This window comes from Balaenoptera physalus (genome assembly GCF_965194825.1).
Source record: "Balaenoptera physalus genome assembly, chromosome: 4".
Lineage (NCBI taxonomy): Eukaryota > Metazoa > Chordata > Mammalia > Artiodactyla > Balaenopteridae > Balaenoptera > Balaenoptera physalus.
Window position 1 is genome coordinate 65,548,059 of NC_138891.1, and position 27,128 is coordinate 65,575,186.

At 38.2% G+C, this 27,128-nt stretch overlaps 1 protein-coding gene and 1 pseudogene across 2 annotated transcripts; both read left to right on the forward strand.

Annotated features, from left to right (window-relative positions):
* KNG1 (kininogen 1) lies at positions 1 to 27,128 on the forward strand. The gene is made up of 11 exons (XM_082461534.1): positions 1 to 413; positions 2,645 to 2,755; positions 3,319 to 3,403; positions 6,373 to 6,545; positions 7,668 to 7,775; positions 16,749 to 16,833; positions 17,706 to 17,878; positions 23,206 to 23,313; positions 23,432 to 23,518; positions 24,898 to 24,975; positions 26,896 to 27,128. Exons 1-11 carry the CDS (start codon positions 222 to 224, stop codon positions 26,974 to 26,976), a joined length of 1,281 nt encoding a protein of 426 aa, XP_082317660.1. The 5' UTR covers positions 1 to 221; the 3' UTR covers positions 26,977 to 27,128.
* Positions 24,982 to 26,816, forward strand: LOC309660662 (kininogen-1 pseudogene; annotated as a pseudogene). Its single transcript has one exon. The product of its transcript is annotated as a kininogen-1 pseudogene (transcript).

A 27,128-nucleotide genomic window follows, 5' to 3' on the forward strand; every position in this document is an offset into this window, starting at 1 on the left:
TGTTGTAATGTTTCAGCCTGAAATCTGCTTGGATTACCCAGCAGGGCCATTTGTCCTTTTGGAATAAGCAAATAGTGCATGGCAGCAGGAATTAGCCAGGCCCCCAGAGCACTGAGGCAGCAAGAGGAGAGCCCTGAGGAGATAGAGGCTGAAGATAGTTAAAATCAGCAACTTAATTGGCTCCCAATTCTTGGTGAAACTCCCAGAGGGAGACTTAAATCATGAAATTAATCACCATCCTTTTTCTTTGCTCCAGGCTGCTACCAAGTTTAACCCAGGAGTCCTCGCAAGAAATCGACTGCAACGACCAGGATGTATTTAAAGCTGTGGACACTGCTCTGAAGAAATATAACAGTGGAAACAAAAGTGGCAACCAATTTGTATTGTACCGCGTAACTGAGGTCATCAGGACGGTGAGTGAGCTGTGTTTAACCTTGAGGTCATTGGGGATTTGTGCTGTCACTTGGAGCCCAGGCCTCACACGCGCGCACACAGACACGCACCCCAATCACCAAAGAACTGATAATCAGAGGGAAGCTTACAGCTCTTAGAAAAGACCAACACCATTCTCTGGCCTGGGGGTGAAGGGAAAGGTATGACTAGTCCTGGGTGATCAAAGCAGCATATCCTAGGGTGAAAAGAAACAAAGGTAGATGGAGAAATTTTAAAGGGACTGTGCAGAGTGGGAGAATCCAGGAACTCGGTCAGGCTGCAGCAAGAGGATTTACTGGGTGACCAGTCCTAGACAAAAATATGAAGACCTCCAGACCTCAGGTGGGAAGCGGGTTCTTAAAGGGGTACGTCTAACAAGTATGATATGATCTCACTTATGTGTGGAGTCTAAAAATTCAAACTCACAGACACAGAAAGTAGAATGGCGATTGCCAGGGACTGGGAGGTGGGGGAAATGGGGAGACGCTGGTCAAAGGGTGCAAACTTTCAGTTATACGATGAATAGGTCCTGGGGATCTAATGTAGAGTGTGGTGATTATAGCTAATAATACTTTATTGTACACTTGAAATTTGTTGAAAGCCTAGATCTTAAGTATTCTCACCACAAAAATATAAGTATGTGCGGTCATGGGTGTGTTAATTAGCTTGTTTGTGGTAATCATTGCACAATATACATGTGTATCAATTCATCAGATTGTACACCTTAAATATATACAATTTTTATTTGTCAATTATACCTCAGTTAAGCTAGGGGAAAGGGAAGGTTTGTCTAAGAGGAGTCAGAAATGAGATTAACTTGGTTCAACTGCATTGGACAAAATACCTACCATGAAGTCCATATGGCTGAATGCATCAAGGTGACAGCCATGTTCTACTTGGTTTTTAGCATTTTTTTAAAATCACTGATTGATGCACTCAGGATGGAGACAAACCCTGACAGGGTGTGTGACTTCAAGAATTACAAATCTTTCAATCGTTTGTTTAAGTGAATTTCACTATAAAACATTGTGTTTCTGTGATAGTTAAGCAATTGATTACTTTGGTGGAAAAAAACCCCACGTATTTGATATGATAAGGAAAAAGGAAAAAGTCCAGTAGGTATGTTTTTGTTTGTTTGTTTTCTGAAAGTCCGGCCTTTCTGTTTCACAAACTTGTGCAGTCCTGTGAGTCCTAGTGTTCTCTAGTATGGTTGTAGTCTTTATTGGCAGACATCCATGGCAAATGTGGTTTTTTTTCTAAAATGTCCATAGAATCACTCTTTATCTCTACCTTGCTGTGTGGGGACTGCCTGTACCATGACCACTTAGGTTTTATTAAAATCTGAGACCTGGAAGGAACCTTGGAGTCTATCTTGTCTGATTCCATCATCTCCCAAATGCAAACACTGTGGAGAGAGCACTGCCTGGAGAGTCAGGAGACCTGCCATCTGGAGCTGGCTCTGCCTTTCCAAGGTGGGGAGGCTGCCTAAGGCATACGCCATCTACCTGGGGCCTCCTTTCTCTCACCTGCAAACTGGGAAGATGGACAACATCCCCTCTGAGGTCCCTTGCTGTTCTGTCTGACACATCAGGACTTTGCATCTGAAGGCTCATCTAAGTCAGCACCTTTATACTTTAAAAGTTTAATTTATTATTTCATGTCATGCTATATTAAATAGAAAACAAAACAATGCCAATAAAAATACTAAAATTACCCATAATTATTCCCACCATCCAGATAACTGTTACTTTTTTTTTTTAATGAAAAAAAGGCTTCTGGTTTGTTTTCTAATGGTAAAAATAATATATATTTGTTCAAAAAAACCAGACAATTCAGGAATGTTTGTTGAAAGAAGAAAGTGAAAGAGAACTGTACTCCCACCACTGAAAGACGCACAGTTTAACAGCTTTGCTGCATAATTTTCCAGACTTAAAAAAAAATTTTTATATATATTTACATATAAATTGGTTTCTACAAAAATGGGCTAAAACTATGGATCTACTTTGTAATTTAAATATATATATTTGTAAATAGTATATTGTGAACATTCTTCCAAGTAAATATTTATAAACTTTCAATATTTCTAATAAATGTTTTTGCCTTAATTGAATCAAATCAAGATCAAATATAACTGCACCAGATCCCACTCAAATGATTTGCTGTTGGGTCAGTTAGATGAACCGTACGTATCTTTGGTTGCTGTTTTTTTCAGGATGATCCCGACACGTTTTATTCCTTCAAGTACCAAATCAAGGAGGGCGACTGTCCTGTTCAAAGTGACAAAACCTGGCAGGATTGTGACTACGGTGACTCTGCACAAGCTGTGAGTGTGTTGACAGTTTCCGAGCCTCCAGTTTGCTCGGCCAAGTTTACCAAGGGCTGTCTTAACCTAACGCCTACCCTGCCCTGGCACAGCACAGCTTCTTGTTGGGCCGTAATTGAGGGAGAGTGTGATGGTACCTGCCAGGAAGCAAGCCACTCTCCCCACAGTCCAGGGAGCCACCTCTTCAGTGTCAAAACCCTGGCTTCCTGTATGCAGTTTGAACACTGAAATTGAAAGGTAAATCAAGAGGACAGTTTAGCAGGCTGGTTCTCAGGCACTGTGTGCATCTTGATGAAATAGAAATATCTCCGGGGCTCAAAACAAAGATTCATACTCTAAAACCTCGCTATTTAAACTGCCTTTCCTCCAATATCTCACGAATATCAGTGGCTTGTATAAAATAATGATTAGGCTGCAAAACGTTCATTCTTGTGTCTCAAAACTCTGCTAGAAAAAAAAAATCTTGACAAGGTTTTAAAAAGGAAAGCCGTATTTAGCAATAGTACTAGGTGGATTTCATCTGAAAGATTAAGATAAATCTTTTTTTTTTTTTTTCTTCTTAGGCTACAGGGGAATGCACAGCGACGGTGGCGAAGAGGGGGAATATGAAGTTCTCCGTGGCTACCCAGACCTGCCAGATTACTCCAGGTAGCTGCTGTGCCTGGTGGTGCTGCCCTGGGGAAAAATGAACCTCTTCTGTGTGGCACCAAAGACCCCTCTTTCTCGGAGGGCAGCAGTGGCGATACCACTTGCAGCCTTGCGGGGGCGCTGGAGGGGTGGAGCCGCAGAGTCCTGAGGTGGGGCGGGGCTCACGCCCCTCGGCGCTATCCTGATTCTCTTCCTCAAGAGCAGCATTGTATTAGGTGTGTGCAAAAGGATGAGAAGACACAAAACTGGCTTCAACTGTAGGCAGCGTCCTAGAGTGAGAGAAGCACAGGCTTTGAGGTCAGATCTGGCCTGGAATTTTTCAAAGCTCTCACCTTCTTGGCTTTCCTTTTCCTTACCTATAAAAGGAGATCACAGTAATTCCCACTTTGCACAATTGTTTAGAATGAAACTAGATGATACACCTGAAGATGTAATCATAATAAGGTATTAATGATAATCAAGGTAAAGGTAATAATAGCTAACATTTATTGAGCCCTTATTACCAGCCAGAGTTCTAATCACTTCATGTGTATTAACATATCTAATCCTCAGAACAACTCTATGGGGCAAATGTTAATATCCCCAGTTCACAGATGAGGAAACAGGCCCACAGCAGTCAAATATCTTGCCCAAGACCCCACAGCTAGCAGTTAGCAGAGTTGGTGGAATAGACCCTCCATAAACGATATTCCTTTAGAATCTAAGTATGGAGAAACTTATCAACAGATAACCACTGTTAGCTCCTTCCCTCTTGTGACAGAGGTGCCATGTACAAAAGGATGGGCACGTCTAGGTGAAGTCAGTCACAAAAGCCATCCTGGAACTGGCCTTCTGCAAGATAACGTTTTTGTACGTAAGCTGCAGAACAGCATCTTCAGCCACACTGTTGAACCCCACTGTAGTAGGGATCCTTCTATTCCAGCCTTAATCCTCTATATGGTACCCACAAAAACTACATTCCTTGAGTTTCCATTCCTGCAAGAAGTTGCATTCAAAGAAAAATAGTCCAAAACAGAAATCACAAGTAATTAAAATCTTTTGATAGGGGTAGCTTTTTATTATTTGGTTTAAGAACTCTATCTCGTAAGCACATTTTAACATTATCCAGAGCAGAGCACGTCATGTACCATGAGAGAAAAAGCTCTTTGCCACACCTTCAGAAATTAGTGCTAGGTCCACAATCTCTTATCTGAAACCTTTTTGGCCAGATATGTTTCAGAATTCAAAATTTGAAACATTTTAATTTAAAAATCTCTCTGGAAATGTTGAGGCAGGGTGGAAAATCATTGTCACCCAGAAAAACTGAGTTTGCATCTTTCCCTGCTCGTCTCACCCTCAAAGGCTGCTCCATCACTTCCCCTACACCAGTGGGAGCTGCCCTTGAGGTCAGGCAAACCAGCCTCTGGGCTTTTCTCCATCTCTCCCTTTCACCTCCTGTGTTCATCTTTTTTTGTTTTGTTTTCCCATCAGTAATTCTCTCATCTTTCCCATGTCATCCCCTCTATTTTTTTTTTTTTAACAGAAACCATCTTAAAAACAATTTTATTCAAAGGGTCTGTATATTTTTCTCGGAAAAAATGTAAATATTATTTCAACAGTGTTTATTTATTTATTTCCCTCTAGTTTTTTAACTTTGCCCATTACCCTGATTCAACCTAACTTCTACAAGGAAAGGAGGGGAGAAAGCTATGAATATTCACACAGTATGTCTTTTCCTGACTCAAACTTATGGAGAGAATGCCGAGAAACAGTTGCAAGGGGGTTGCGTTGAACTGCTGACTGGGGGATCTTACATCCTCGGGCTGTGAGAGCCCCGGGGCCAAGGGGCCCAGGACTCCTTCATTTCTTCCCCTTTTTGCCACATGTACTGCTACTGACCAGGGAGTCAGGGCTGTGTGTCATGAACAGTGGTGATTTAACACAAACTCTCTCCTTTTTAAAATATTTTACATCATTTTATTAAAACCCATTCGGTGGCTCCCCATTCTTACAGGGGACCATTCTTAATTCACCTCAGAGGGTCTAGGAATGCCCAGAAGTGGAGAAGGTTGTGAGTATGTGCACCTTCCAGGAGAGGGCGCCATAGCTTACATTACGGTCATCAAAGGAGCCTATGACCCAGGAAAATAGTTAGGAATGCCTGCCTAGAGAGCACAGCCCAGACTCCACAGCGGAGGCCTCTCTTCAGACTGCTCACACTTCAAACCACCCCTCCCTGCCTCCTGCTATAAGCTCTGGTTAACATGTGTGTACACCACGGTCCCTGCCTCATCCTTCTTCCTCGGGAGCCGGCCCTCCCTTCTCCTCAGGCCTCACACCTTGCTTTGAGAGGTTGACCTTGACTGCTCTTCACCCTTCTTAGCTCAGCGTGTTCTCCTCAGGAAAGGCTTCCCTGGGCTCACTCTGGGCTCCTGCTTTTCCAAGCTCTTGCTGAATTATATTGAAATCATCCATCTCCAGTTCCGTCTCTCCCCCTTGACTTTGCCCGACTCCTTCATGGCAGTGACCATTACTAACGAATTAATGCATCCACGCAGCCATGCTCAACACAGGGCATGTTATAGCAGGTGTGAAATACATGTTTGCTGGATTGAATGGATACAAAATGTATTACATCCTGCTCCCGGCTTCAAGGAGCTTTGGTTAACGCTGAAAAAGAAATAAAAATACATCTGTAATATTTTAATTTTTATGAGGATAAATTCGTGTATCACCTCTGTAATTTAAAATGACTTTAAAATAAATTTAAAATAATTATGCACAATAGGATGCATATAAGATGTCCCTAAGTGAATGATAGGTCTTCCCTATCATTCAGTCTTGTGTTCTCTTTTTCTAGTGCATACTAGGACTTCTGGAAAGTTTGCTTATCAGGGCCTTCCAAATTATCTGACTTATTTAGGGCAATGTATGTCAATGCAGGTTTTGCTCGTTAATGTTGCCCTTTTGCTTGCTCTTTCTTTGCCAAGCCGAGGGCCCCGTGGTGACAGCCCAGTACGACTGCCTTGGCTGCCTGCACCCCATATCAACCGAAAGCCCCGACTTGGAACCTGTTCTGAGACACGCCATTCAACACTTTAACAACAACACCAATCACCCCCACCTCTTTGATCTTAAAGAAGTAAAAAGGGCCCAAAGACAGGTTTGTTCTTTAATTTTTCCCGTGTCACAGTATTGTTAAAATTTGTTAGACCTTTATGGTTTAGGGTTTCATTACCTAAAAAAAAACCTTTGGCCAGAGGAAAACATATGATTCCACAGGTGGTGGTGAGGAACTCTTTCATGTTCTCATACGACCAGCTCAGGAGGCAAAGGCTTTCTCTTCAGGCACAATGATTTGGATACTGCAGTATGTAAATGGGGAAAGGGAGCCTAATCAGACCGCTTCCTGGGAGATTTGTTTTTAATGAATGGGTGATGAGCATTGCATGTTCTCCTGGAGATGGTGAAATGGAAAAGTCATTCTGACCTTAGGGTTTTAAGAAGACTCTCTCATCACCTAACTATTATGAGGCAAACATGGCCCCCCAATATTAAATTGTACCTAAAAAAGTTGGCAAAGCTTGCTGGGTACCCTCTAAATTATGGTTTCCGTTTCAGCAGAGAAAAAAAGCAAATACTTGTAAATCTGGTCTTTCCGTTGCCTCAGTTCATGAAGACTTTACTGACAGCTGACTGGGCCCCTTGGATTTCAGCCTCTAATTATGAGGGACCCACTTTGGTCAGTAGCATTTCCTGCTTTTAATTGACCTTCCGACTTGCCTTCATGCAAGATGCATGCTCTACTCAGTTCTGTGCATATCCAGCTATCAGGGTGGGACCCACCCCAGATAAAGCAGGAGAAATCTTACTGTCTGGCACTCTGGGAACCTAAGGACCTACTAGTCAAGGCCACTCCAGCTCCAAAGTTTTATTTATCCATCTAGAAAAGCATTATTAATATTTTACAAATTCAACAGATCATTTTTTTCCTGTTGCCTGGCAGAGGAAATATTGCTAGGTCTTATTTAAGGAAATACAGTAACTCCATCTATAAATTGCTTTTCATTTTCAGATGTGTAGCTGTGTGTGTGTGTGTGTTGTGTTGAAGGGTGTGAGAGTCATAACGTGCTCAATATTTATTCAGTAATGACTTTTGCCTAGTAATAATAATAGTTTGTATTTTTGAGCACTTATGAAATGTCAGGCAGTATTCTAAGCTCCTCCTAACACTGTGAATTATGTTTAAACTGCCCTTTAAATATTCAATCCAAAATCGTTTCAGGTGGTGGCTGGATGGAACTATGAAATTACTTACTCAATTGTGCAGACTAATTGTTCCAAGGAGAATTTTCTATTCTTAACTCCAGACTGCAAGTCCCTTTCAAATGGTGTAAGTAGGCGAAAATCTGATTAGAAAGTTCTTAGCCTTTTGTGTCCAGTATTTACAGGTGTGGGAACTCTCAGCTGTGGAGGAAGACTCGGTCACTAAAATTTTTGATGACGTACGCCAGTTCACATTCACTTTCACTTGGGGCTCTATAGTTCACGTCATTGGTCAAGCTGCTTACCCAGCTGGTCAGAGTCTGTACATCTGGCAATAAGCACTTACAGATATAACCAGGGACTAGGAATAGCCTGAGACAAAATGATGCCACGGTCAAGTTTATCTTTTCATGTCTTCATGCTTTCCTGTCTCCTCTCTTCCCCATGTGCTCAATGTCCTTACAAGGCTCCTGAGCTCTACCCAGGACAATCCTTCACTTCCAACTTGTCTCTGCTTGTTGTCTCACCTTCCTTCCCCTACTTTTATCTTTACTAAGTACATCCTGCGTCTCTCTCCCTTAGTGACCCTTTCCAGGATGATATCTTATTACCTGAACCAAAATTATGTTAAAAGAGAGCATCTCAAGGTGGCAGGAGTTAGTGCATGTTAAGATGATAAGGCATGATGACCTTCCCAGGGCTATTTGCATTTTAGCAGAAGGCTGTGCTTTAAGCAAGGGGTGGCTGCGAGTCCCTTCATCTAGCCCAGGGATCTCCAACCCCTGGGCCGTGGACCAGTACCGGTTTGAGGCCTGTTAGGAACCGGGCCACACAACAGGAGGGGAGCTGCGGGCGAGTGAGCAAAGCTTCATCTGCCGCTCCCCATCGCTCCCCATCGCTCCCCATGGCTCCCCATCACTCCCATTACTGCCTGAACCATCTCCCGCACCCCACCATCCCCTACCATCTGTGGAAAAATTGTCTTCCACGAAATCGGTCCCTAGTGCCAGAAAAGTTGAGGACCGCTGACCTAGTCATTCTACTTGTGAAAGTCCATTATATGGGAAGAAAATGAGAAATCCAGGCAGCAAGATGTTAATTTTGACTTTTTATTAATAGGAAAATATTAGAAATAACATATTTTCAACATATGGAATGGTTAAGTAAATTACAGTATATCCATACAGTAGAATATGTGCCATTAAAATTATGTTTACAGAGATTTTTAGTGACCTAGTAAAATGGTTACAGTATGTTAAGTAAAAAACGAAAAAAGCATGGTACAAAATTACACATACAGATTTACTCAGGTACATAAAGTAGATGTAAATATAAAAAATGATGAAAAACAAGTATGCCAAAATATAAAATATGGGTAACTTTCAGTTGGAACTATGGCTGCTTTTTCTGATTTTTTATACTTTTTGGAACTCTTCAATACTTCCCAATGTTTCTAATCAAGTATGTGTTTGTTTCATAAATGGGGGGAAAAAAAGTAAAAAGGACACTATTAAGAGACTGAAAAGACAATCCACAAAATGGGAGAAAATATATGCAAATCATATATCTGAAAAGGGCTTAATATGTAGAATATATAAAAAACTTCCACAGTGCAACAACAAAATTTTTAAAAGGGCAAACGACTTAAATAGACATTTCTCTAAAGAAGACATACGAATGGCCAAAAAAGCACATGAAAAGATACTCAACATCTTTAGCCATCAGGGGGAATGTAAATATAGACCACAAATGAGATGCTACTTCACACCTAGAGGATGGTTGTAATTTTTAAAAATTGTAAAATACCAAGTATTGGGGAGGATGTGGAAAAATTGGAACTTTTGTACATTGCTGATGGAAATGTAAAATCATGCAGCCATTGTGGAGAACAGTATGGCAGTTCCTCAAAAAGTTAAATGTAGAATTGCCATATGACCTAGCAATTATACTCCTAGATCTATACCCCAAAGAATTTAAAACAGGGACTCAAAAAGATACTTATATGCCAATATTCACTGCAGCATGATTCACAATAGCCAAAGGTAGAAAACAACCCAAATGTTCATCAATAGAGGAATGCGTAAACACAATGTGACATGTCTATAACAATTCTTTAGCCATAGAAAGGGATGGAATTCTGATATATGCTACAACACGGATGAACCTTGAAAATGTTAAGTGAAATAAGCCAGACACAAAAGGACAACCAGTATATGATTTCACTTATATGAACTATCCAACATACACAAATTCATAGAGACAAAAAGTAGGTTAGAGTTTACCAGGGGCTGGGAAGAGGGAGAACGGGGATTTTTTTTTTGCTTAAGAATTTGTGTTTGGGGTGATGAGAACTATTGGAAATATAGTTGAGATGGTTGCACAGCACTGTGAGTGTAATAAATGGCCCTGAATGATACACTTAAAAATGGTCATGATGGCAAATTTTATATTATATATATTTTACCAGAATTTGTAAAAATAGTGTAAAAGAGAAGGAGAGAGAGAGAAGAACCCTCTAAACACATCGGTTCGAGCCACTGTTTAACTTTGTCAGGTTGAGTTGAGTCCGGCCTTTTAAGCATCTGTTAACATCTTCTGTTTTTTACGCTTAGCCATTTGAGGTTATATAGGCCTAAATGTTATCTAGCTTTAATCTTGCTGCATCTGTTTATAAACCCCCAGTTGAGCTTTCTCTTTGCAACACAGAGAGTTGCAAAGGCTGGTTGGAGTCACAAAGCCAATCAGATTTGGCATAACTTTTCTGAGCCTTCGCTTCCTCATTTGGAAAATCGTGACGAGTAATAGCACCTATATCACAGAGCTGTTACAGTAATTAAAGGACATGACATATTTTGCCCACAATTGGTGAGATTTAAGGCCTTGCTATTCAAAGTGTGGTCCACGGACCAGAAGCATTAGCATCGCCAGGGAGCTTCTTAGCAAAGTAGAATCTCAACTCCACCCATTGCTACTGAATCAGAATCTGCATATTAACAAGGTTCTCAGGTGATTCATCTGCACATTAAAGTTTGGAAAGCACTGATTTAAGGGTTTTCCTATGTAGTTCTCAGGGCATGTTGCACCTTAGAAGCGCTACCCTAGATTTAAAAAACACCTATTCCCAGATCATTCCCCCAGACATTATGATTTTTTTTTTTTTTTTAGTTGCAGCGTCCAACAGTGTACATACTGAACATTTAAGTCTTATTTTTTTTACTTATTTTTGGCTGTATTGGGTCTTCGTTTCTGTGCGAGGGCTTTCTCTAGCTGCGGCTAGCGGGGGCCACTCTTCATCGCGGTGCGCTGGCCTCTTCACTATTGCGGCCTCTCTTGTTGCGGAGCACAGGCTCCAAACGCACAGGCTCAGTAATTGTGGCTCACGGGTGTAGCTGATCCGCGGCATGTGGGATCCTCCCAGACCAGGGCTCGAACCCGTATCCCCCACATCAGCAGGCAGATTCTCAACCACTGTGCCACCAGGGAAACCCTAAGTCTTTTTTTTTTTTTAACATTTTTATTGGAGTATAATTGCTTTACAATGTTGTGTTAGTTTCTGCTTTATAACAAAGTGAATCAGTTATACATATACATATATCCCCATATGTCTTCCCTCTTGTGTCTCCCTCCCTCCCACCCTCCCTATCCCACCCTTCTAGCTGGTCACAAAGCACCGAGCTGATCTCCCTGTGCTATGCGACTGCTTCCCACTAGCTATCTATTTTACATTTGGTAGTATATATAAGTCCATGACACGCTCTCACTTTGTCCCAGCTTACCCATACCCGTCCCCATGTCCTCAAGTCCATTCTCTAGTAGGTCTGCGTCTTTATTCCCGTATCGCCCCTAGGTTCTTCATGACCTTTTTTTTTTTTTTTTTAAGATTCCATATATATGTGTTAGCATACGGTATTTGTTTTCCTCTTTCTGACTTACTTCACTCTGTATGACAGACTCTAGGTCCAACCACCTCACTACAAATAACTCAATTTCGTTTCTTTTTATGGCTGAGTAATATTCCATTGTATATATGTGCCACATCTTCTTTATCCATTCATCTGTTGATGGACAATTAGGTTGCTTCCATGTCCTGGCTATTGTGAATAGAGCTGCAATGAACGTTGTGGTACATGACTCTTTTTGAATTATGGTTTTCTCAGGGTATATGCCCAGTAGTGGGATTGCTGGGTCATATGGTAGTTCTATTTTTAGTTTTTTAAGGAACCTCCATACTGTTCTCCATAGTGACTGTATCAATTTACATTCCCACCAACAGTGTATGAGGGTTCCCTTTTCTCCACACCCTCTCCAGCATTTATTGTTTGTAGATTTTTTGATGATGGCCATTCTGACCGGTGTGAGATGATATCACATTGTAGTTTTGATTTGCATTTCTCTAATGATTAATGATGTTGAGCATTCTTTCATGTGTCTGTTGGCAATCTGTATATCTTCTTTGGAGAAATGTCTATTTAGGTCTTCTGCCCGTTTTTGGATTGGGTTGTTTGTTTTTTTTGATATTGAGCTGCATGAGCTGCTTGTAAATCTTGGAGATTAATCCTTTGTCAGTTGCTTCATTTGCAAATATTTTCTCCCATTCTGAGGGTTGTTTTTTCGTCTTGTTTATGGTTTCCTTTGCTGTGCAAAAGCTCTTAAGTTTCATTAGGTCCCATTTGTTTATTTTTGTTTTTATTTCCATTTCTCTAGGAGGTGGGTCAAAAAGGATCTTGCTGTGATTTATGTCATAGAGTGTTCTGCCTATGTTTTCCTCTAAGAGTTTTATAGTGTCTGGCCTTACATTTAGGTCTTTAATGTATTTTGAGTTTATTTTTGTGTATGGTGTTAGGGAGTGTTCTAATTTCATTCTTTTACATGTAGCTGTCCAGTTTTCCCAGCACCACTTATTGAAGAGGCTGCCTTTTCTCCATTGTATATTCTTGCCTCCTTTATCAAAGATAAGGTGACCATATGTGCGTGGGTTTATCTCTGGGCTTTCTATCCTGTTCCATTGATCTATATTTCTGTTTTTGTGCCAGTACCATACCAGACATTCTGATTTAATTGGTCTGGGGTGAGTCCCTGGAGTCAGATGATCTAACAGTTTCTCAGGTAAACCAAATGTGCTAATAATACTGAGAACTTCTAAGCTATCTCCAGCATCCTTCTCCCCATCCAAAATTAAGGTACTATAAGTGTGGTATTCCCTGTATCTTTAAAAAACATGACTTTTTTTTTTTAACATCTTTATTGGAGTACATTTCTTATATATGTGTTCTTTTATTGGAAATATACATTTATAGAAAGCTTCAAAACAATGCAGAAACAAAGAAAAAAAATAATGTTGCACCACACACCCAAACACCAAAAGTCATCTGAATGTATTTCCCTCTTGTCTGTTTTGGTGGGGAATATGAGCAATTTTGAGTGATTTTTTTTTTTTTGTCTTTTTGTAGTTGTAATTATTTTACATGCTACATTTTTTTCACCTAAGAATTCTTCTATGTCATTAGAACTCTTGATAAACTTTTAAAATATCTTTTAATATCCTAGTGAAGATGCCATAGATTATTTTTTTAATTACTTTCCTATTTTTGGTCATTTGTTCAAAATCCACCAAGAAAATGGGTTGTTTCCATTTTTATTATAATTAATAACTCACCAAATATCGTTTAGAATAAAGCTATTTCTGTTCGGCATTTTTTTTTTCTCAGAATAAAGTCCTGGCTTTACACATAGTATAAAATTGTATGAAAGCTCTTAAAACTCTTGATATATATATAGGTTAACTGCTAAATGCACCAATTTACATTCCATCAGCAATGTTTACCCTTGATAGAATTCAGTATTTTTTTAACTCAGCTAATTTCATAGACAAAAACATTTTTAGTTTTTATTTTCTCAATCAACAACATAGTTCATATGCATTTATTTAAGCATTATATTTTCATATATTCATTAGAAATTTATGGGTTGAATTTATGAATTGTCTTCTATATCCTTTGCCCATTTCTTTTTGGGATAAATCTTAATGACTTAGAAATAGTATTTATATTTTAAAGGTATCAGTGTTTTGTCATATTTTCTCATTTATTTACTTTTTAGTTTTCATTATGGTATTTCTGACTTACAAATAGTTTTTGTTTATAGGTGACCAAATCTATCAATATTTTCCTTTTGAATCTTTCTACAACTTGCTCAGCAGTCAATATATATGGTTTTTTTTTCTAGTTTGTCTATGGTCAGTATTTTTAAATATAGCTTTTGAAACTATATGGAATTAATTTTGATGTATCTTGTGAGGTATCTAACTTGAGTTTTTCAAGAGAATAACCAGATACCTTAACAGTCTTTCCTTCCACAAAATTTGCAACAAACTTTATCCTGTAATAATTTCTTACAAAAAATCTGTTCTCTGTTTTTGTACCAACACTACCATATTTTAACAGCCATAGCTTCATAGTAAGTTTGAATACATGATTTATTATTCTAGTGTTTATATCTTTAAAACCAATCTTAGAAGAGGTTTGGAAGAAAAACTTACACTGTCACATAGATTGGAATTGCATTACATTTCTAAATTAATTTGAGGAATTGGTATATGTACTATATTTAGTCTTTTTAGTCAAGAACTTGGTATATATCTCTATGTAGTCAAGTTTTATTCTATATTTCTAAAGTTGTGTGATTTTCTTAAATATATTCAGAACAATGCTCACTAAAGTTATTACTAGGTTTTGTTTTGTTGTTTTTGGTTATTGCTATTAGGAATTAAATCCTTTTTTTTTCTTTTCCTTTCATTCTCTTTTAAATAAGTTATTGTTATATACAAATGTATACATTTTGATTCACTTACCTTATATCCAGAAACTTTATTGAACTCTCTGATTAACTCTAATGTCTTTTCATTGATTCTTTTGATTGTTCTAGATCTATAATAATACCTTATGCAAATAATACTATCTCCTCTTTTCCAATGTTTATTTTTTTGTTTCACGTCTCAATGAATTGACCCAAATTTTCAGAGATATTTTTTGAAATAGTGGTGATCACACAAATTCATGTTTTATTCCTGATTTTATTGAGAAAGCCTCTAGAATTTTGTAGTTATGTATAATATTGCTGTGGGATCCAGGTAGATAGTCTTCCTCATGTTAAGGAAACATCCTTACATTCCTCCTCTTTAAAGAGCTTTGTTTTGTTTTTAAATAAGGAATTGGTGTTGAATTTAGCACATGCTTTAGAATATGTATTGAAATATCATATTTTTCTAATTTAATCTATGCTGTTTTGACAACTTTCCTAATAGTAATCTTTAGATTCCTAAACTAAACTCTACTTGTTTAGTGTTAATTATTCTTTAAATATGCATTTGGATTCTATTTCTAGTTTAGTTAAGAAGTCTACATATACATTTATAAGTGAAAGTGGTGTAACAGTTTTCTGGGTGTGTGTTTGTGTGTGCATTCTATTTTTTAAGGTTTTGGTATCCAGAATATACTTTTATAGAATGATTGGGTAGTTTTTCTGTATTCAGAAATGGTTTACATAGCATGGAAATACAGTATATATTTCTTTAATTTTTAAAATTATTCATCTATAAAACATCTATGCTGTTTGGAGGTGAAAAATGGGATGTAAATTGAGAGTAATAATAGCATTCTCCATTTCTTCTTTAGTCATTGGTCCATTCAAGTTTTCTTCTTGTTCTTAAGACAGTGTCGGTTATTTATAGTTTTCCAGAAAAGTGTCTTTCTTTGAGATTTAAATTAGCATACACTTGTTCATAATATTCTCTTATATTTTTACATTTCTCTGTATCCTTTGTTAGGTTTCCTTTTTTATGCATTTGATTTTTTTTCCTTACCCCACGAATGATTATTTGGATTTATTTATTAATGCTAGTGCTTTCTGTTTTCTAATTCACCGGTTTTGCTTTTATTTTTATTGTTTCCTCCTTCTTGTTTTCCTTAAGGCTGTTTATTGTTCTTCTTATTCTAACTTCTTGAGATAAACATTGAGGTTGGGGTTGTTTTGTTTATTTTCGCCTCTCTTTTTAAATCGTGGAAGTGTATAAAGCCAGGAGTTAACTCTGAGTGCTGCCCTGGCAACATGTGGAATTCTCGTTTTTCTCAGTTTGTTTTTTATTATTTTCCTTATCAAGGAAGATTTTAGTTAGGAAAGTGTGTTTATTTTTCCAAGTACTTTTTGTTTGTTTATTTGTTTAAACTTATGTTATTAATTTTTAGGGAGGTTTTTTGTTTCATTGTGGTGCTGAGGTCAAAGAACATGGCCTGTATTGTTTTCAATTTGCAAAATTTATTGAGACTTTCTTGTAACCTAGTATAAAAGCAATTAGAAATATTATTTGCATCGTACTTATGAGAGTATCATTTTAAATCGTGTGTATCATGTGAGAATACCATTTCAACAAGTCTTTATTATGTTATTCAAATCCTCTATAACCTTATTTATTTTTTATACATTTTGACTGTTGTATAATAGTTATATATTGGAGTTTCCCAGCACAATTATTTTTATCCATTTCTATTTATATATGTTTTCTGCTTTACGCATTTTGATTCCATGCCTTTAGATAAAAATAAAATTATCTTTCTTTTACCTTTATGAGTTGTTACCTTGAATTTTACTTTGTCCAGTATTAATAAGACCCTAGCTCCTTTTTTGTTCATATTTGCTTCTTGTGGCTTTGCTCATCCATTATATTTAATCTTTCTTTATCTTTTTTATTATATGCTATTATTCTTGAAGATGTAGTACATTGATTTTGGTTTTAACCTAATCTGAAAGTCCTTGTCTTGCTAAAAGAAAATGTTACCCATTCACTTGTATGGCTATTATTTCTACATTAGATATTCTTGTCATCTTTTTTCATGTTTCTGTGTGTTTGTGTGTATGTATTTGTTGTTGGTGTTGGTGCTGCTTTTTCATTGTTTCTTATTCTGTCTTTTGAAAATAGACTATGTTTTGTTTTTTTCTATGTGATGATTTGCAAAGTCAACATCCTATTTTTAATTTTACTAGTTGTTTAAAGATTCTTAAAAACGTTTTTAATTTATGCTCTTATATGCTTTTTAAAAACCAGAATATCGGTGAATGTACAGATAAAGCATACGTGGATATCCAGCTAAGAATTGCTTCCTTCTCGCAGAAATGTGACCTTTATCCAGGTACAGGATAATACATGTTGGTGCTCACGTTGGTCCCAGACAACTGGCTAAATCTTTCCATAGATATTGTGCTTTGGTTCCCATGATATGCCACAAAATCTACATGACCCACAGACTTTACTAGGAACACTGTGCCCCATCTCTGCCCCGCTGTGCTGCAGCAGGTGAAGCTGAGATTGCTCGGCAAGTAGCAGAAGGGAATATGGTGACAGAAGGGAAAATTTATGTTTTCTGGGCAAAGCTAGCATTCAGATATGTCAGCTGGTCTTTCTTGTATACAAGCTGTCCCTACATCAGATATTGTGAATTGGGGAAGCTGTATCTCATTTTTAACTACTCAGAATAAAATCCTTTCAATTAAAGTTTTTTTTCCCTTGCATGTTATAATGTGGGAAAAGGGCGATAGTGCAAGTTTAAGGTCAAGTCAGTATTTCTTATACCAAGAGTTGCCTTTTCTCATATTTGGAAGATAGTTGTATACATTGTACAATATAAAGCATTATGGAAGTTGCCTGCTCACCAGAATCATAGGATTTAAATTTTTCCCACTAGAAAATCGTTCCTTTACGTTAAGCATTGCTTTGTACAGTTTCCATTAAAAATGCAAAAACTTAAGAAAAGTGCAGCCTATTGATTGTCACTAACACCTTCTGATTGAAAGTTTCCCTAAACACACTTGGCTCTTAGGAGAGGAAAAGAGGAGAGACAGTAAGTTGGAGGTGTGACAGGCAACCTCCACCCACTCACTGCTGGGCCTTGGGCTGCCACGTGGCCCTCTACAAACGGATGCTGGATCACATGTGGGAAAGGTACAATTCTAGGCTAGATGGCTCCTTCATTGCACACGCTGATATAAAACCTGCCTCTTTCAGTGGAAGATTTTGTACAACCACCCACCAGGATTTGCGCTGGCTGCCCCAGACCTATACCTGTCAACAGCCCAGAGCTGGAGGAACCTCTGGATCATTCCATCGCAAAGCTTAATGTAGAGAATAATGGAACCTTCTATTTCAAGATTGACACTGTGGAAAAAGCAACAGTGCAGGTCTGTAAATTATGCTACAAAAATAATGATTATCTATTGCAAATTGCTTACTAATTTTGCCACTAATCTTGGCTCTGGATTGGGAAACAGTATACCTGGTGAATGGGATTTGGTAAACTTGAATTTCAGGTCCCAACCTCGCTGCATGCTTGGTGTGTGATCTTGGACAAGTCATTTAAAATATTGTCTCTTTTATCCTTAAAGGACTAACAGTGAGGGTTAAAAAAGATAATGTATGTCAATCACTTTTCAAAATCTAAAGTGCTATATAAATATTAGCAATGATTATATATATAATTAATAAAATTCAGGGCTAGGAAAAGCAAGACTTATCCTCTGCCTTTCTAGACTCATCTCTCATTATAACATCACTTAATGCCTTGCGCTCAGTCACATCAGCCAATCGTCCCGCAGGCTCTCTTCACACATTCATCTTCATGTCATTTGTTCCCTGCTTGGGGTGTCATTCTCTCCTACAAATGTACCCTCTGGGGATTCTTCTCTCCGTCCATGCCTGTCAATAGAGGATAAGGAGTATCCCGGTCTGGAGGTCAGGAGACTCAGCTCTGCCACGGCATCCACCACTTACATCCCAGGTGATCCTGGGCCGTCATTCAGACTCACACAGCATCTGTAAAATGAGTGGCTGGATTAGAAGAGCCCAAATCCCTTCCAACTCCAATAACCTATGACCGATATATTCATGGACAATTCCTTTTATGGAACCTCAAAACGGGCTTCCCTAAATACAAGCTAAAAAAAGTAATCAAAGTAGAACCAAACTCCTATAGCAAACCAAGATGATTTTTATAATCTATCAATACGAAGAAAATCTCACTAAAAAAAAGTTTATAATTCTGGCTAAGTAATTGAATTTCTAGAAATCTAAAATAGAAGGAGTCTTTAAATACAGTGATATTCATTGCAGCTCTAACTACAAAAGCAAAAAAAAAATAAACCATAAAAATGATCAGTAATATAGACATGATCAGATAATGTCTGGTATATTTGTACAATGGAATATTAAGCAGCAATTTTAAATCATCTTTGTGAGGAGTTCTTGATGTGGAAAATGCTTATGTTATAATATGCAGTGAGAAAACAGGCCATACACGGGGAACTATATTCAATATTCTGTGATAAAGCATAATGGAAAAGAATATGAGAAAGAATGTATATATATGTATAATGGAATCATTTTGCTATACAGCAGAAATTAACACAACATTATAAATCAACTATACTTCAGTAAAAAAAAAAAAAAGAGGCCATGAACTTGAATAAACATTCTGTACTCAGTTGTGTTATTTAAAAAAGTATAGGGACTTCCCTGGCGGTCCAGTGGTTAAGATGCCGTGCTTCCACTGCAGATGGCACGGGTTCAATCCCTGGTCGGGGAACTAAGATCCTGCATGCCACACTGTGCAGCCTAAAAAAATAAATAAATAAAAACCAAAAATAAAACAGTACAGGAAACAATACTGAAAAGAAACAAATACTTCAGATTATTCATAGTGGTAGCTTTTAGGTAATGGCACAATGGGCTGTTTATTTTCATCTTTCTTGTTTCCTGTAGTAGTTTTATAACTGGGGGAAAAAAGGACCTAAACAAACTGTATTAAAATAAAACTGACACTTGATCTCTCTCCTACTCAGGCACTTATTCCTGTCCCAGTCGGTCGCTAACTCCTCTCCCTGATTTCACTGACACGTGACCCACATTAGGCTTACTTGAAGGAGTTACCAATCCGTACTACTCCTGTCTTTGTCAGCTTTTCTTCTCACTCTGTATTTCTGCTTTTCTGTGAAATTCCTTTATTCCTAAGGATGCAGGAACGGTCTCGTACTCCACCATATATTGCATGTCAGAGAGTTACTGTCAGGAGAGAACCATTCATTCTCAAGCATGAATATCTAGTCTTGGTAGTCACAGTTCTTTCTGTAAATTAGTCAACACACTAGAATGGGTGTGTGTTTGTTTACGCTAAGGGTGCAAGGGGAACCACAATAGATTATGCTACTAATTGAAAGGGAATGACATCCCTTCACTTGCCAAGTTAATCTGGAATATTGTGAGAATTTCAAATTTACTTTTAAGAGGCGACTCTTTACTGATTTTTGCATGTAAAGAGAGCAATTCGGTTACTCAAGGCAGCCTTAGTGGAAGCAGCCAATTTATTATTATTGGAAATCAACTTACCATAATGAATTTGCAATAGCCAATCTCCAAATGACCAATTTGCCAAATTGCTAGATTTGTTTTACAATTTTAGTCTTGCCTTGGCTTCGCGTGTTTAGTCCTATTTGGGTGCATGTCCATTCCAGGTTGGTTTCATATTTCAGATACCAAACATTTCTTAAATCCTTCGTTTGCGCATGTGAATGGTTGTGATTTCTGTTATATACCATTTATTTTGCTGTGTCCCTACTGCCGCTGTCCCCGCTGCTGTCAATGTCCCTCCCTGCCTCTGCACAGAGGAACACACTTCAAGGATCTGTGTGTGCACATTAGGATTTTTCCTTTGACAAAGTCCTAGAAATGTCAAGGAATACGTGGATGTCTAAGACTTATGATGCAAATTGACAAATCACCAAGTGATTTGCAATTATGCCAATTTACATTCACACCACCTGGGTGTAAGACACTGGTTGATGGTCTTGATCTGAATTATATTCCTGCCATCAGTGATTGAAGATGCATGTTTCGCACACCTGGCCGACACCAGGTGTCATCGCTGTTTCTCATCTTTGCCAACATGCAAGGTTAAAAATGATGTTGCATTGTTTTTTAACGTACGTATCCTTGGTTATTAATGAAGGTAAACTTTTTTTCAGGATTAATGACCATTTTAACTTCTCCAAAAGATCTGGTCATGTCCTTTGTCCAGTTTTTTAGTGTTGGGCTTTCTATGTATAAGAATATTGACCCTACATCATATTCTTCCCAGTTTGCCTTTTTACTTTACTTATGGTGGCTTTTGAGAATCAGTTTTCATTTTTGTCTAGTCAAATTTAGACCTTTTTTCCTTCCTCCTGGTTCCTTCCTCTGCTTTTCACCTACAAAAAGCCTTCATCATCCTGAGAACTGATGAATGTTTATTATATCTTTCTAGTTTATTACTTTAATTTAAATGTTTTAATGCACTTGGAACTTATCTTGCTACATAGTGTTCTCTACCTTAGAAACAAAACTTGGGCAGGATGGGCTTAAACAGGGAAGACTTCTGATAAGAATGACACCTGATAAGAATGGCAATATGGATGCGATCTTGAGGCCCTCGAACAGAAGATGTTATTAGGTCTACTTTATTCCTCCCCTCTGGACCCTGAATAGTGTTGAGCCAACAGCTGCAGTTTGTGTCATATATTGTCAGCTTTCTTAGGTGACATCACATTGATCAACTGTAATGTCAAACAAACTGGATTAAAGTATACTCTGAAATAAGCAACAAAATTCATGATCACCAAAGTATAGACTCTAAAACGCTTTTCGAACCTTTCTGCCCAACTTATACATATGTGGAGTTTTAAAAGTTAATTATCAAATTTGTCCTAAAAATTTAACTGTGCTTACCTGCAAAATGATGCCAGAAAATGTAGAGGAGGAGTTTAGTTCTTCCTGTGACTCTTTGCTCTCCTCATCCTCCTCCCACCATAATTTCTCCATGCTTTTAAAAAACATAAAGAGATCGGAAAGACTGTTATGATTTGCTTTTACAAAAATGGGATTATACTATCACCCTATAACTTTATTTTTTCAATAATGGTCAACCCTCCAGGTCAACAGATATATGTGATATATTCTTTTTGATAGCTACTTAATATTAAACACACACACACACACACACACACACACACACACAGTGTTAGTCTGCTTAGGCGACCATAACAAAATACCATAGACTAGGTGACAAACAACAGCAGTTGATTCTTACAGTTCCGGAGGCTGGAAAGTCCAGAAACCAGCCAGTTTGTTTCCCTGGTGGGGACTGTCTTCTTGGCTTGCAGATGGCTGCCTTCTCACTGTGTCCTCGCATTTCAGAGAGAGAACGGGGTCTAGTCTCCCTCTTAAAAGAACACTAATCCCATCATGGGGGCCCCACCATCATGACTTAATCTAAACCTAGCTGCCTACCAAAGGCTCCACCTCCTAATACCATCACCTTAGGGCTTCAGTATATGCATTTGGGAGGGATACATTCAGTCCATAACACACACACTAACACACACACACATTTAAATCCTAGAATGAAATGCTGAATAACTTAGCCTGAAAATTGAGCCACATCTACTAACTTTTTTTTTTTTTTTTCCTTGGGTTGTGTTGGGTCTTCGTTGCGGTGCGTGGCTTCTCATTGCGGTGGCTTCTCTTGTTGAAGAGCACGGGCTGTAGGCACGTGGGCTTCAGTAGTTGTGGCACATGGGCTTAGTTGCTCCACGGCATGTGGGAATCTTCCCAGATCAGGAATCGAACCCGTGTCCCCTGCACTGGCAGGCAGATTCTTAACCACTGCGCCACCAGGGAAGTCCCTAACTTTTAAATTTACATATATAATTTTAAAACATTTTATAAAGTGTGTTTTTCAAGTATATAAAGGCTGTAAGGCTTTAAAAAAAAAACTGTGCTTGGGATTTTGTTGAAGTCAGTGTATTAAAAAAAAAACACCCAATGATTTTTACTTTTTAAATAAATAAAGTGTGTCTCTTCTAGACCAAAAAAAAAGAAAGGAAAAAATTGGGCCACAAATGTTAACAGAAGACAGCATTGTATAATGATTAAAAATATTGCTAGAGTGCTAGAGCTTAAAATAATTTCTTAATATTAAAAAACTCAGAGAAGGGAGCTAGAAATCCAAATAATTTTCCTATTCACATAATTTAATCCACATAATATCTACAGTGGTACTAACTCAGTATTTCTCTGATTCAAGATTTGGCAGGACAATAAGGTTGTGTTTAAAGGAAATGTTTAAGTTTTACTTCCTACTCTTCTTAGAGTCTATATATTATGACTTGAGGCTTAGAATTACTAGTGAATTTTGCAGCTGCTAAACAATAAAACTCAGAAAAGTATAAAAATAAAAGTTATAGCCTGGTTTTCTTTTCCCATTTAGAAAAGGAAATGAGCCCAACCAATAGCCAGATATTTTAACATGCATACAAACAAAGTTTTGTTGTCAAATATTTGCGCTTTTTGAGTGTAGCTCTCATTTGGTCAATGTATAATTAAAATTTCAATATTCTCCCCTAAAAGCCCTTATGGTAAAACATATGATTTATTACACAGTGTTAATTAAGCTCCTATTTTGTACTAATTCATTTTCCAGGTGGTAGCTGGAAAAAAATATTCTATTGTGTTCACGGCCAGGGAAACCACATGTTCTAAGGAAAGTAATGAAGAGTTGACCAAAAGTTGTGAGATCAATAAACATGGTGTGAGTAGTAACACAACAGTTTTACTTATTCCCTGGAAACCTATATGATGTTTTATGTTTGTTTATGTATCCCATGAATAACACTGTTCTCTCTTTTGGCTTCTGTTTTCGTGGATAGCTAATTCTAAACTGTAAAGCTGATGTTTACGTGGTACCTTGGGAGAAAAAAATTTACCCTACTGTCAACTGTCAATCACCTGGACAGGTATGATTCTAATTACAGTTGGTTTGGGTTAGTTATGCTCATTCTGAAAAATCATATTTTGGGGTTGAAAATGAACCACTAATTAAGTGAATTGGTGGACTCTCTTTTAAAATGGGGAGAACTCTCACATTTCTGTGCTGATCTCTTTTTTTTTATGACTAGAAAGGAGAGCAGCAGTCCTCTTAATTACTCCTCAGACACTGTCAGTGCCCCATGGGTCCACAGGCTCTCTTAGTGAAGCACATCCAAGGAGCTTGGGAGAAACGCAGGTCTCATACTCCACTCCACATTTCCTGAATCAATAGCTGCATTTTAACACAGTCCCCAAGGGAGTCATACCCATATTCAAGTTTGAGAAGCGTTAGTTTGCATCATTTTTTTAATTCTTAAAAGAACCCTGGGAGGTAAGTAATACTTTCCCCACTGTCAAGGTTGAGACACTAAAAATTACGAAGATGCTAAAGTCCTAAAGTGAATAATAACTTTCTCAAGTGCTTCCTCCCTCCCAGGCACTGTACTGAGGACCTGACACATATGTTCCTCCTGACAACTCTATGAGGCAGGTGCTTTTATCATTCCCATTTTACACATGAGGAGAGGGAAGCTAGTGGTGCTCGGATTCAAATCTAGGTCAAATCAGAGCCCACTCTGTTCACCATGATGCTGGTAACTAGTAGGGTCTGGCTTGTTTGACTTCAAAGACCATGCTCTTTGCATCACCAAACAGTGCCTCCGACTGCCACGTCCTCATAGGTAGTGAAAGTATAGGTAGAAACAAAACACAAATCCGTATCTTCAATGCAAGTTGCCTCCGCTCCCTTTGTTCTCATTTAGGTTTTTGCCATGTGTAGGTATGTATATACTCTAATACAAACATTATACAAAGGCTGTGTTTCAGGCTTATGAACATATATATTCTAATGTGTTTCAATTCAACAGAGTGATTGTGGTATATGCTGCCTATGTATTCCATTCTTAAAGCCAGGTAGGGCCTTTTTGGATAGAAGCAGTAATTGTGCTAATAGAAATAGCATCAACTAATAAGTAATGTGCCATGGCTTTACAGAATCATAGGCTTAGAAAGTACCCTAGAGATTATATAGTTAACCATCCAGTTTTTCCAGATAAAGAAAAAATTTTCTAGTTTAGAGTATTATTAAGAAAAAGAATCAATATCTACAAATTATAAAATCAATCAAAAAAGGAAAAAATATTCATTTTTATCCTTTTCAGATTATTATTATAATATAGTACTTAAAATCTGGCAAAGACATGACCCACTGTAAACTGAGATAACATTGCCAGGTCCCTGTCCCTTCTTTCTTCTTTGATAGTGTGGTTTTCACAGTAATGCATTCATCTTAATATCTCCTGTTTAGATCTCACTGTTGAAAAGGCCTCCAGGTTTTTCACCTTTCCGATCAGTACAACTAGAGAAAACTACAGAAGGAACAATCGTAAGTCCACCCCACACTTTCCTGGCACCTGTACAAGATGAAGAGCGGGATTCAGGAAAAGAACAAGGACCCACTCATGGGCATGGCTGGGGCCATGGAAAGCAAATAAAACATGGCCTTGGCCATGGCCATAAACATGAGCATGACCAAGGCCATGGGCACCAAAGGGGTCATGGTCTTGGCCATGGGCACCAAGGGGGTCATGGACATCAAAGGGGACATGGCCTAGGCCATGGACATAAGCATGGTCATGGCCACGGAAAACATAAAAATAAAGGAAAAAACAATGGAAAGCACAATGGTTGGAGAACAGAGTATTTGGCAAATTTTTATGAAGATAGTACTACCTCTTCTGCACAGATACGAAAGAAGACAAAAGGGCCAACAACCCTCCCTTCCCTAGCCCAGCCAGGTGTAGCCGATGCCTCTCCTGACTTTCAGGACTCAGATCTCATTGCAACTGTGATGCCTAATACACTACCACCTCCCACAGAGAGAGATGATGATTGGATCCCTGACATCCAGATAGAGCCAAATAGCCTTGCATTTAAATTGATTCCAGATTTTCCAGAGACAACTTCCCCCAAATGTCCTGGACGCCCCTGGAAGCCAGTTAATGGAGTGAATCCAACTGTAGAAATGAAAGAATTTCATGATTTCAGTCTCTCTGATGCTCTTTATTAATTTACGTGGCCACAGGTATTTCTTTAACATCTCATCATCCCCTCTCCCCATTGTCCAAATATCCTGATACAATACAACTAAGACCATGAACGTTCAGAACAGCCTAGAGAGAAATGGTGAGACTCCTAATGGGGACACCATCAATCTCTACGGACGACATAAAGCTGTGCGCAGAAGTCAAACTCCTTTCTGAGTCTTCCTCATGAGTTTTCTCAACTAGCACAGAAAATGGACAAACTAATGTGACTTGTGGCCTACTGCAGTTTGCTTTTCTGATAACGAATGTGTACCTTAAAACGTACATCATCAATTTTCATACAAAGATTCTTGACATTTTGAATAAACTGTGACATCTGGGCCCTGAACACATGTGAAAATAAGGGAAGTCAAGAGACTGAATGCTGAACTTCTTAATGGGGAAAAAACAATAATAAAAACCTCCAGAGGTCAAAGAGGGACAAGAGAGAAAGACAGATTGGCCAAAGGCAGGAGAGAGAAAGTAAATTAATTGACTTTCTGTTTCCAAAATGGGCTAGTTATATTAAACAGTTACTCCCACTTGACAAAGCTATTCTGATAATTCTCCTTCTGGGTGAGAGTGTTTCTTATAAGTCAGTTACTTCTGTTTACTTATTAACTGTGCTTTGCAACAGGGCTTTCAAACAGGAGTTTTCTGTTTGTTTATATGTTGCCAGGGCTAGATTGAGTAATCCTTAGTGTTTAGTAGCTCTGAGTTTAATGATAAGGATGGAAAGCAGAAGAAGTAATACAAAGGCTTAAGGATATCTTTTTTTAATGATTGATAAGGGATTATCACGAGATGTGATGTAAATTTTGTTCAGGAATTTTATGAGAAATTCCTCTCTAGCCTCACTTTATAATTGCATTGTTTTTTTTGCTACAACATTGAAGTGTACGGACTTTGCAAAAGAGAATAATATGATTATCTTTAATGTGAGGGAGGCATATATTTTATAACCCTTGCTGTGCTTTTGCCTAGGGAAACAGATAGGGCTTTATACAGCTACACTCACTTGTGGATGCATGTGTCACTGCTCCTTCAATTTATTGGATGCATTTGAGCCTCTGAGTTTTTATTTCATTTCAAATATTATCTGTACTTGCAAATAAATAACCTATGATGTCAGGAAAAAGTCTCATCTTGTCAACTGGTGGTTTCACTTTTCTCTTTTTGAATGATAACATCAGATTAATGGAGTTTTACTATACTTACAGAGGCACATAAAGTCTTGCGAGTACAAGGGCCGACCTCAAGAGACAGGGGCAGAGCCAACATCTGAGAGTGAGGTCAATTGACCGGTGGGCAGAATCTCCACACCTGGCACAATTGCCCCGACAACCTCTGTCAGCAGCCCTGCATGGAAGGACAAGAAGATGGGATAGAATTTAAATAGAGAAGAATGCCATTTTATCCCTCTGTGGCTGGGTGAAATAAAGTTCCGACTTGA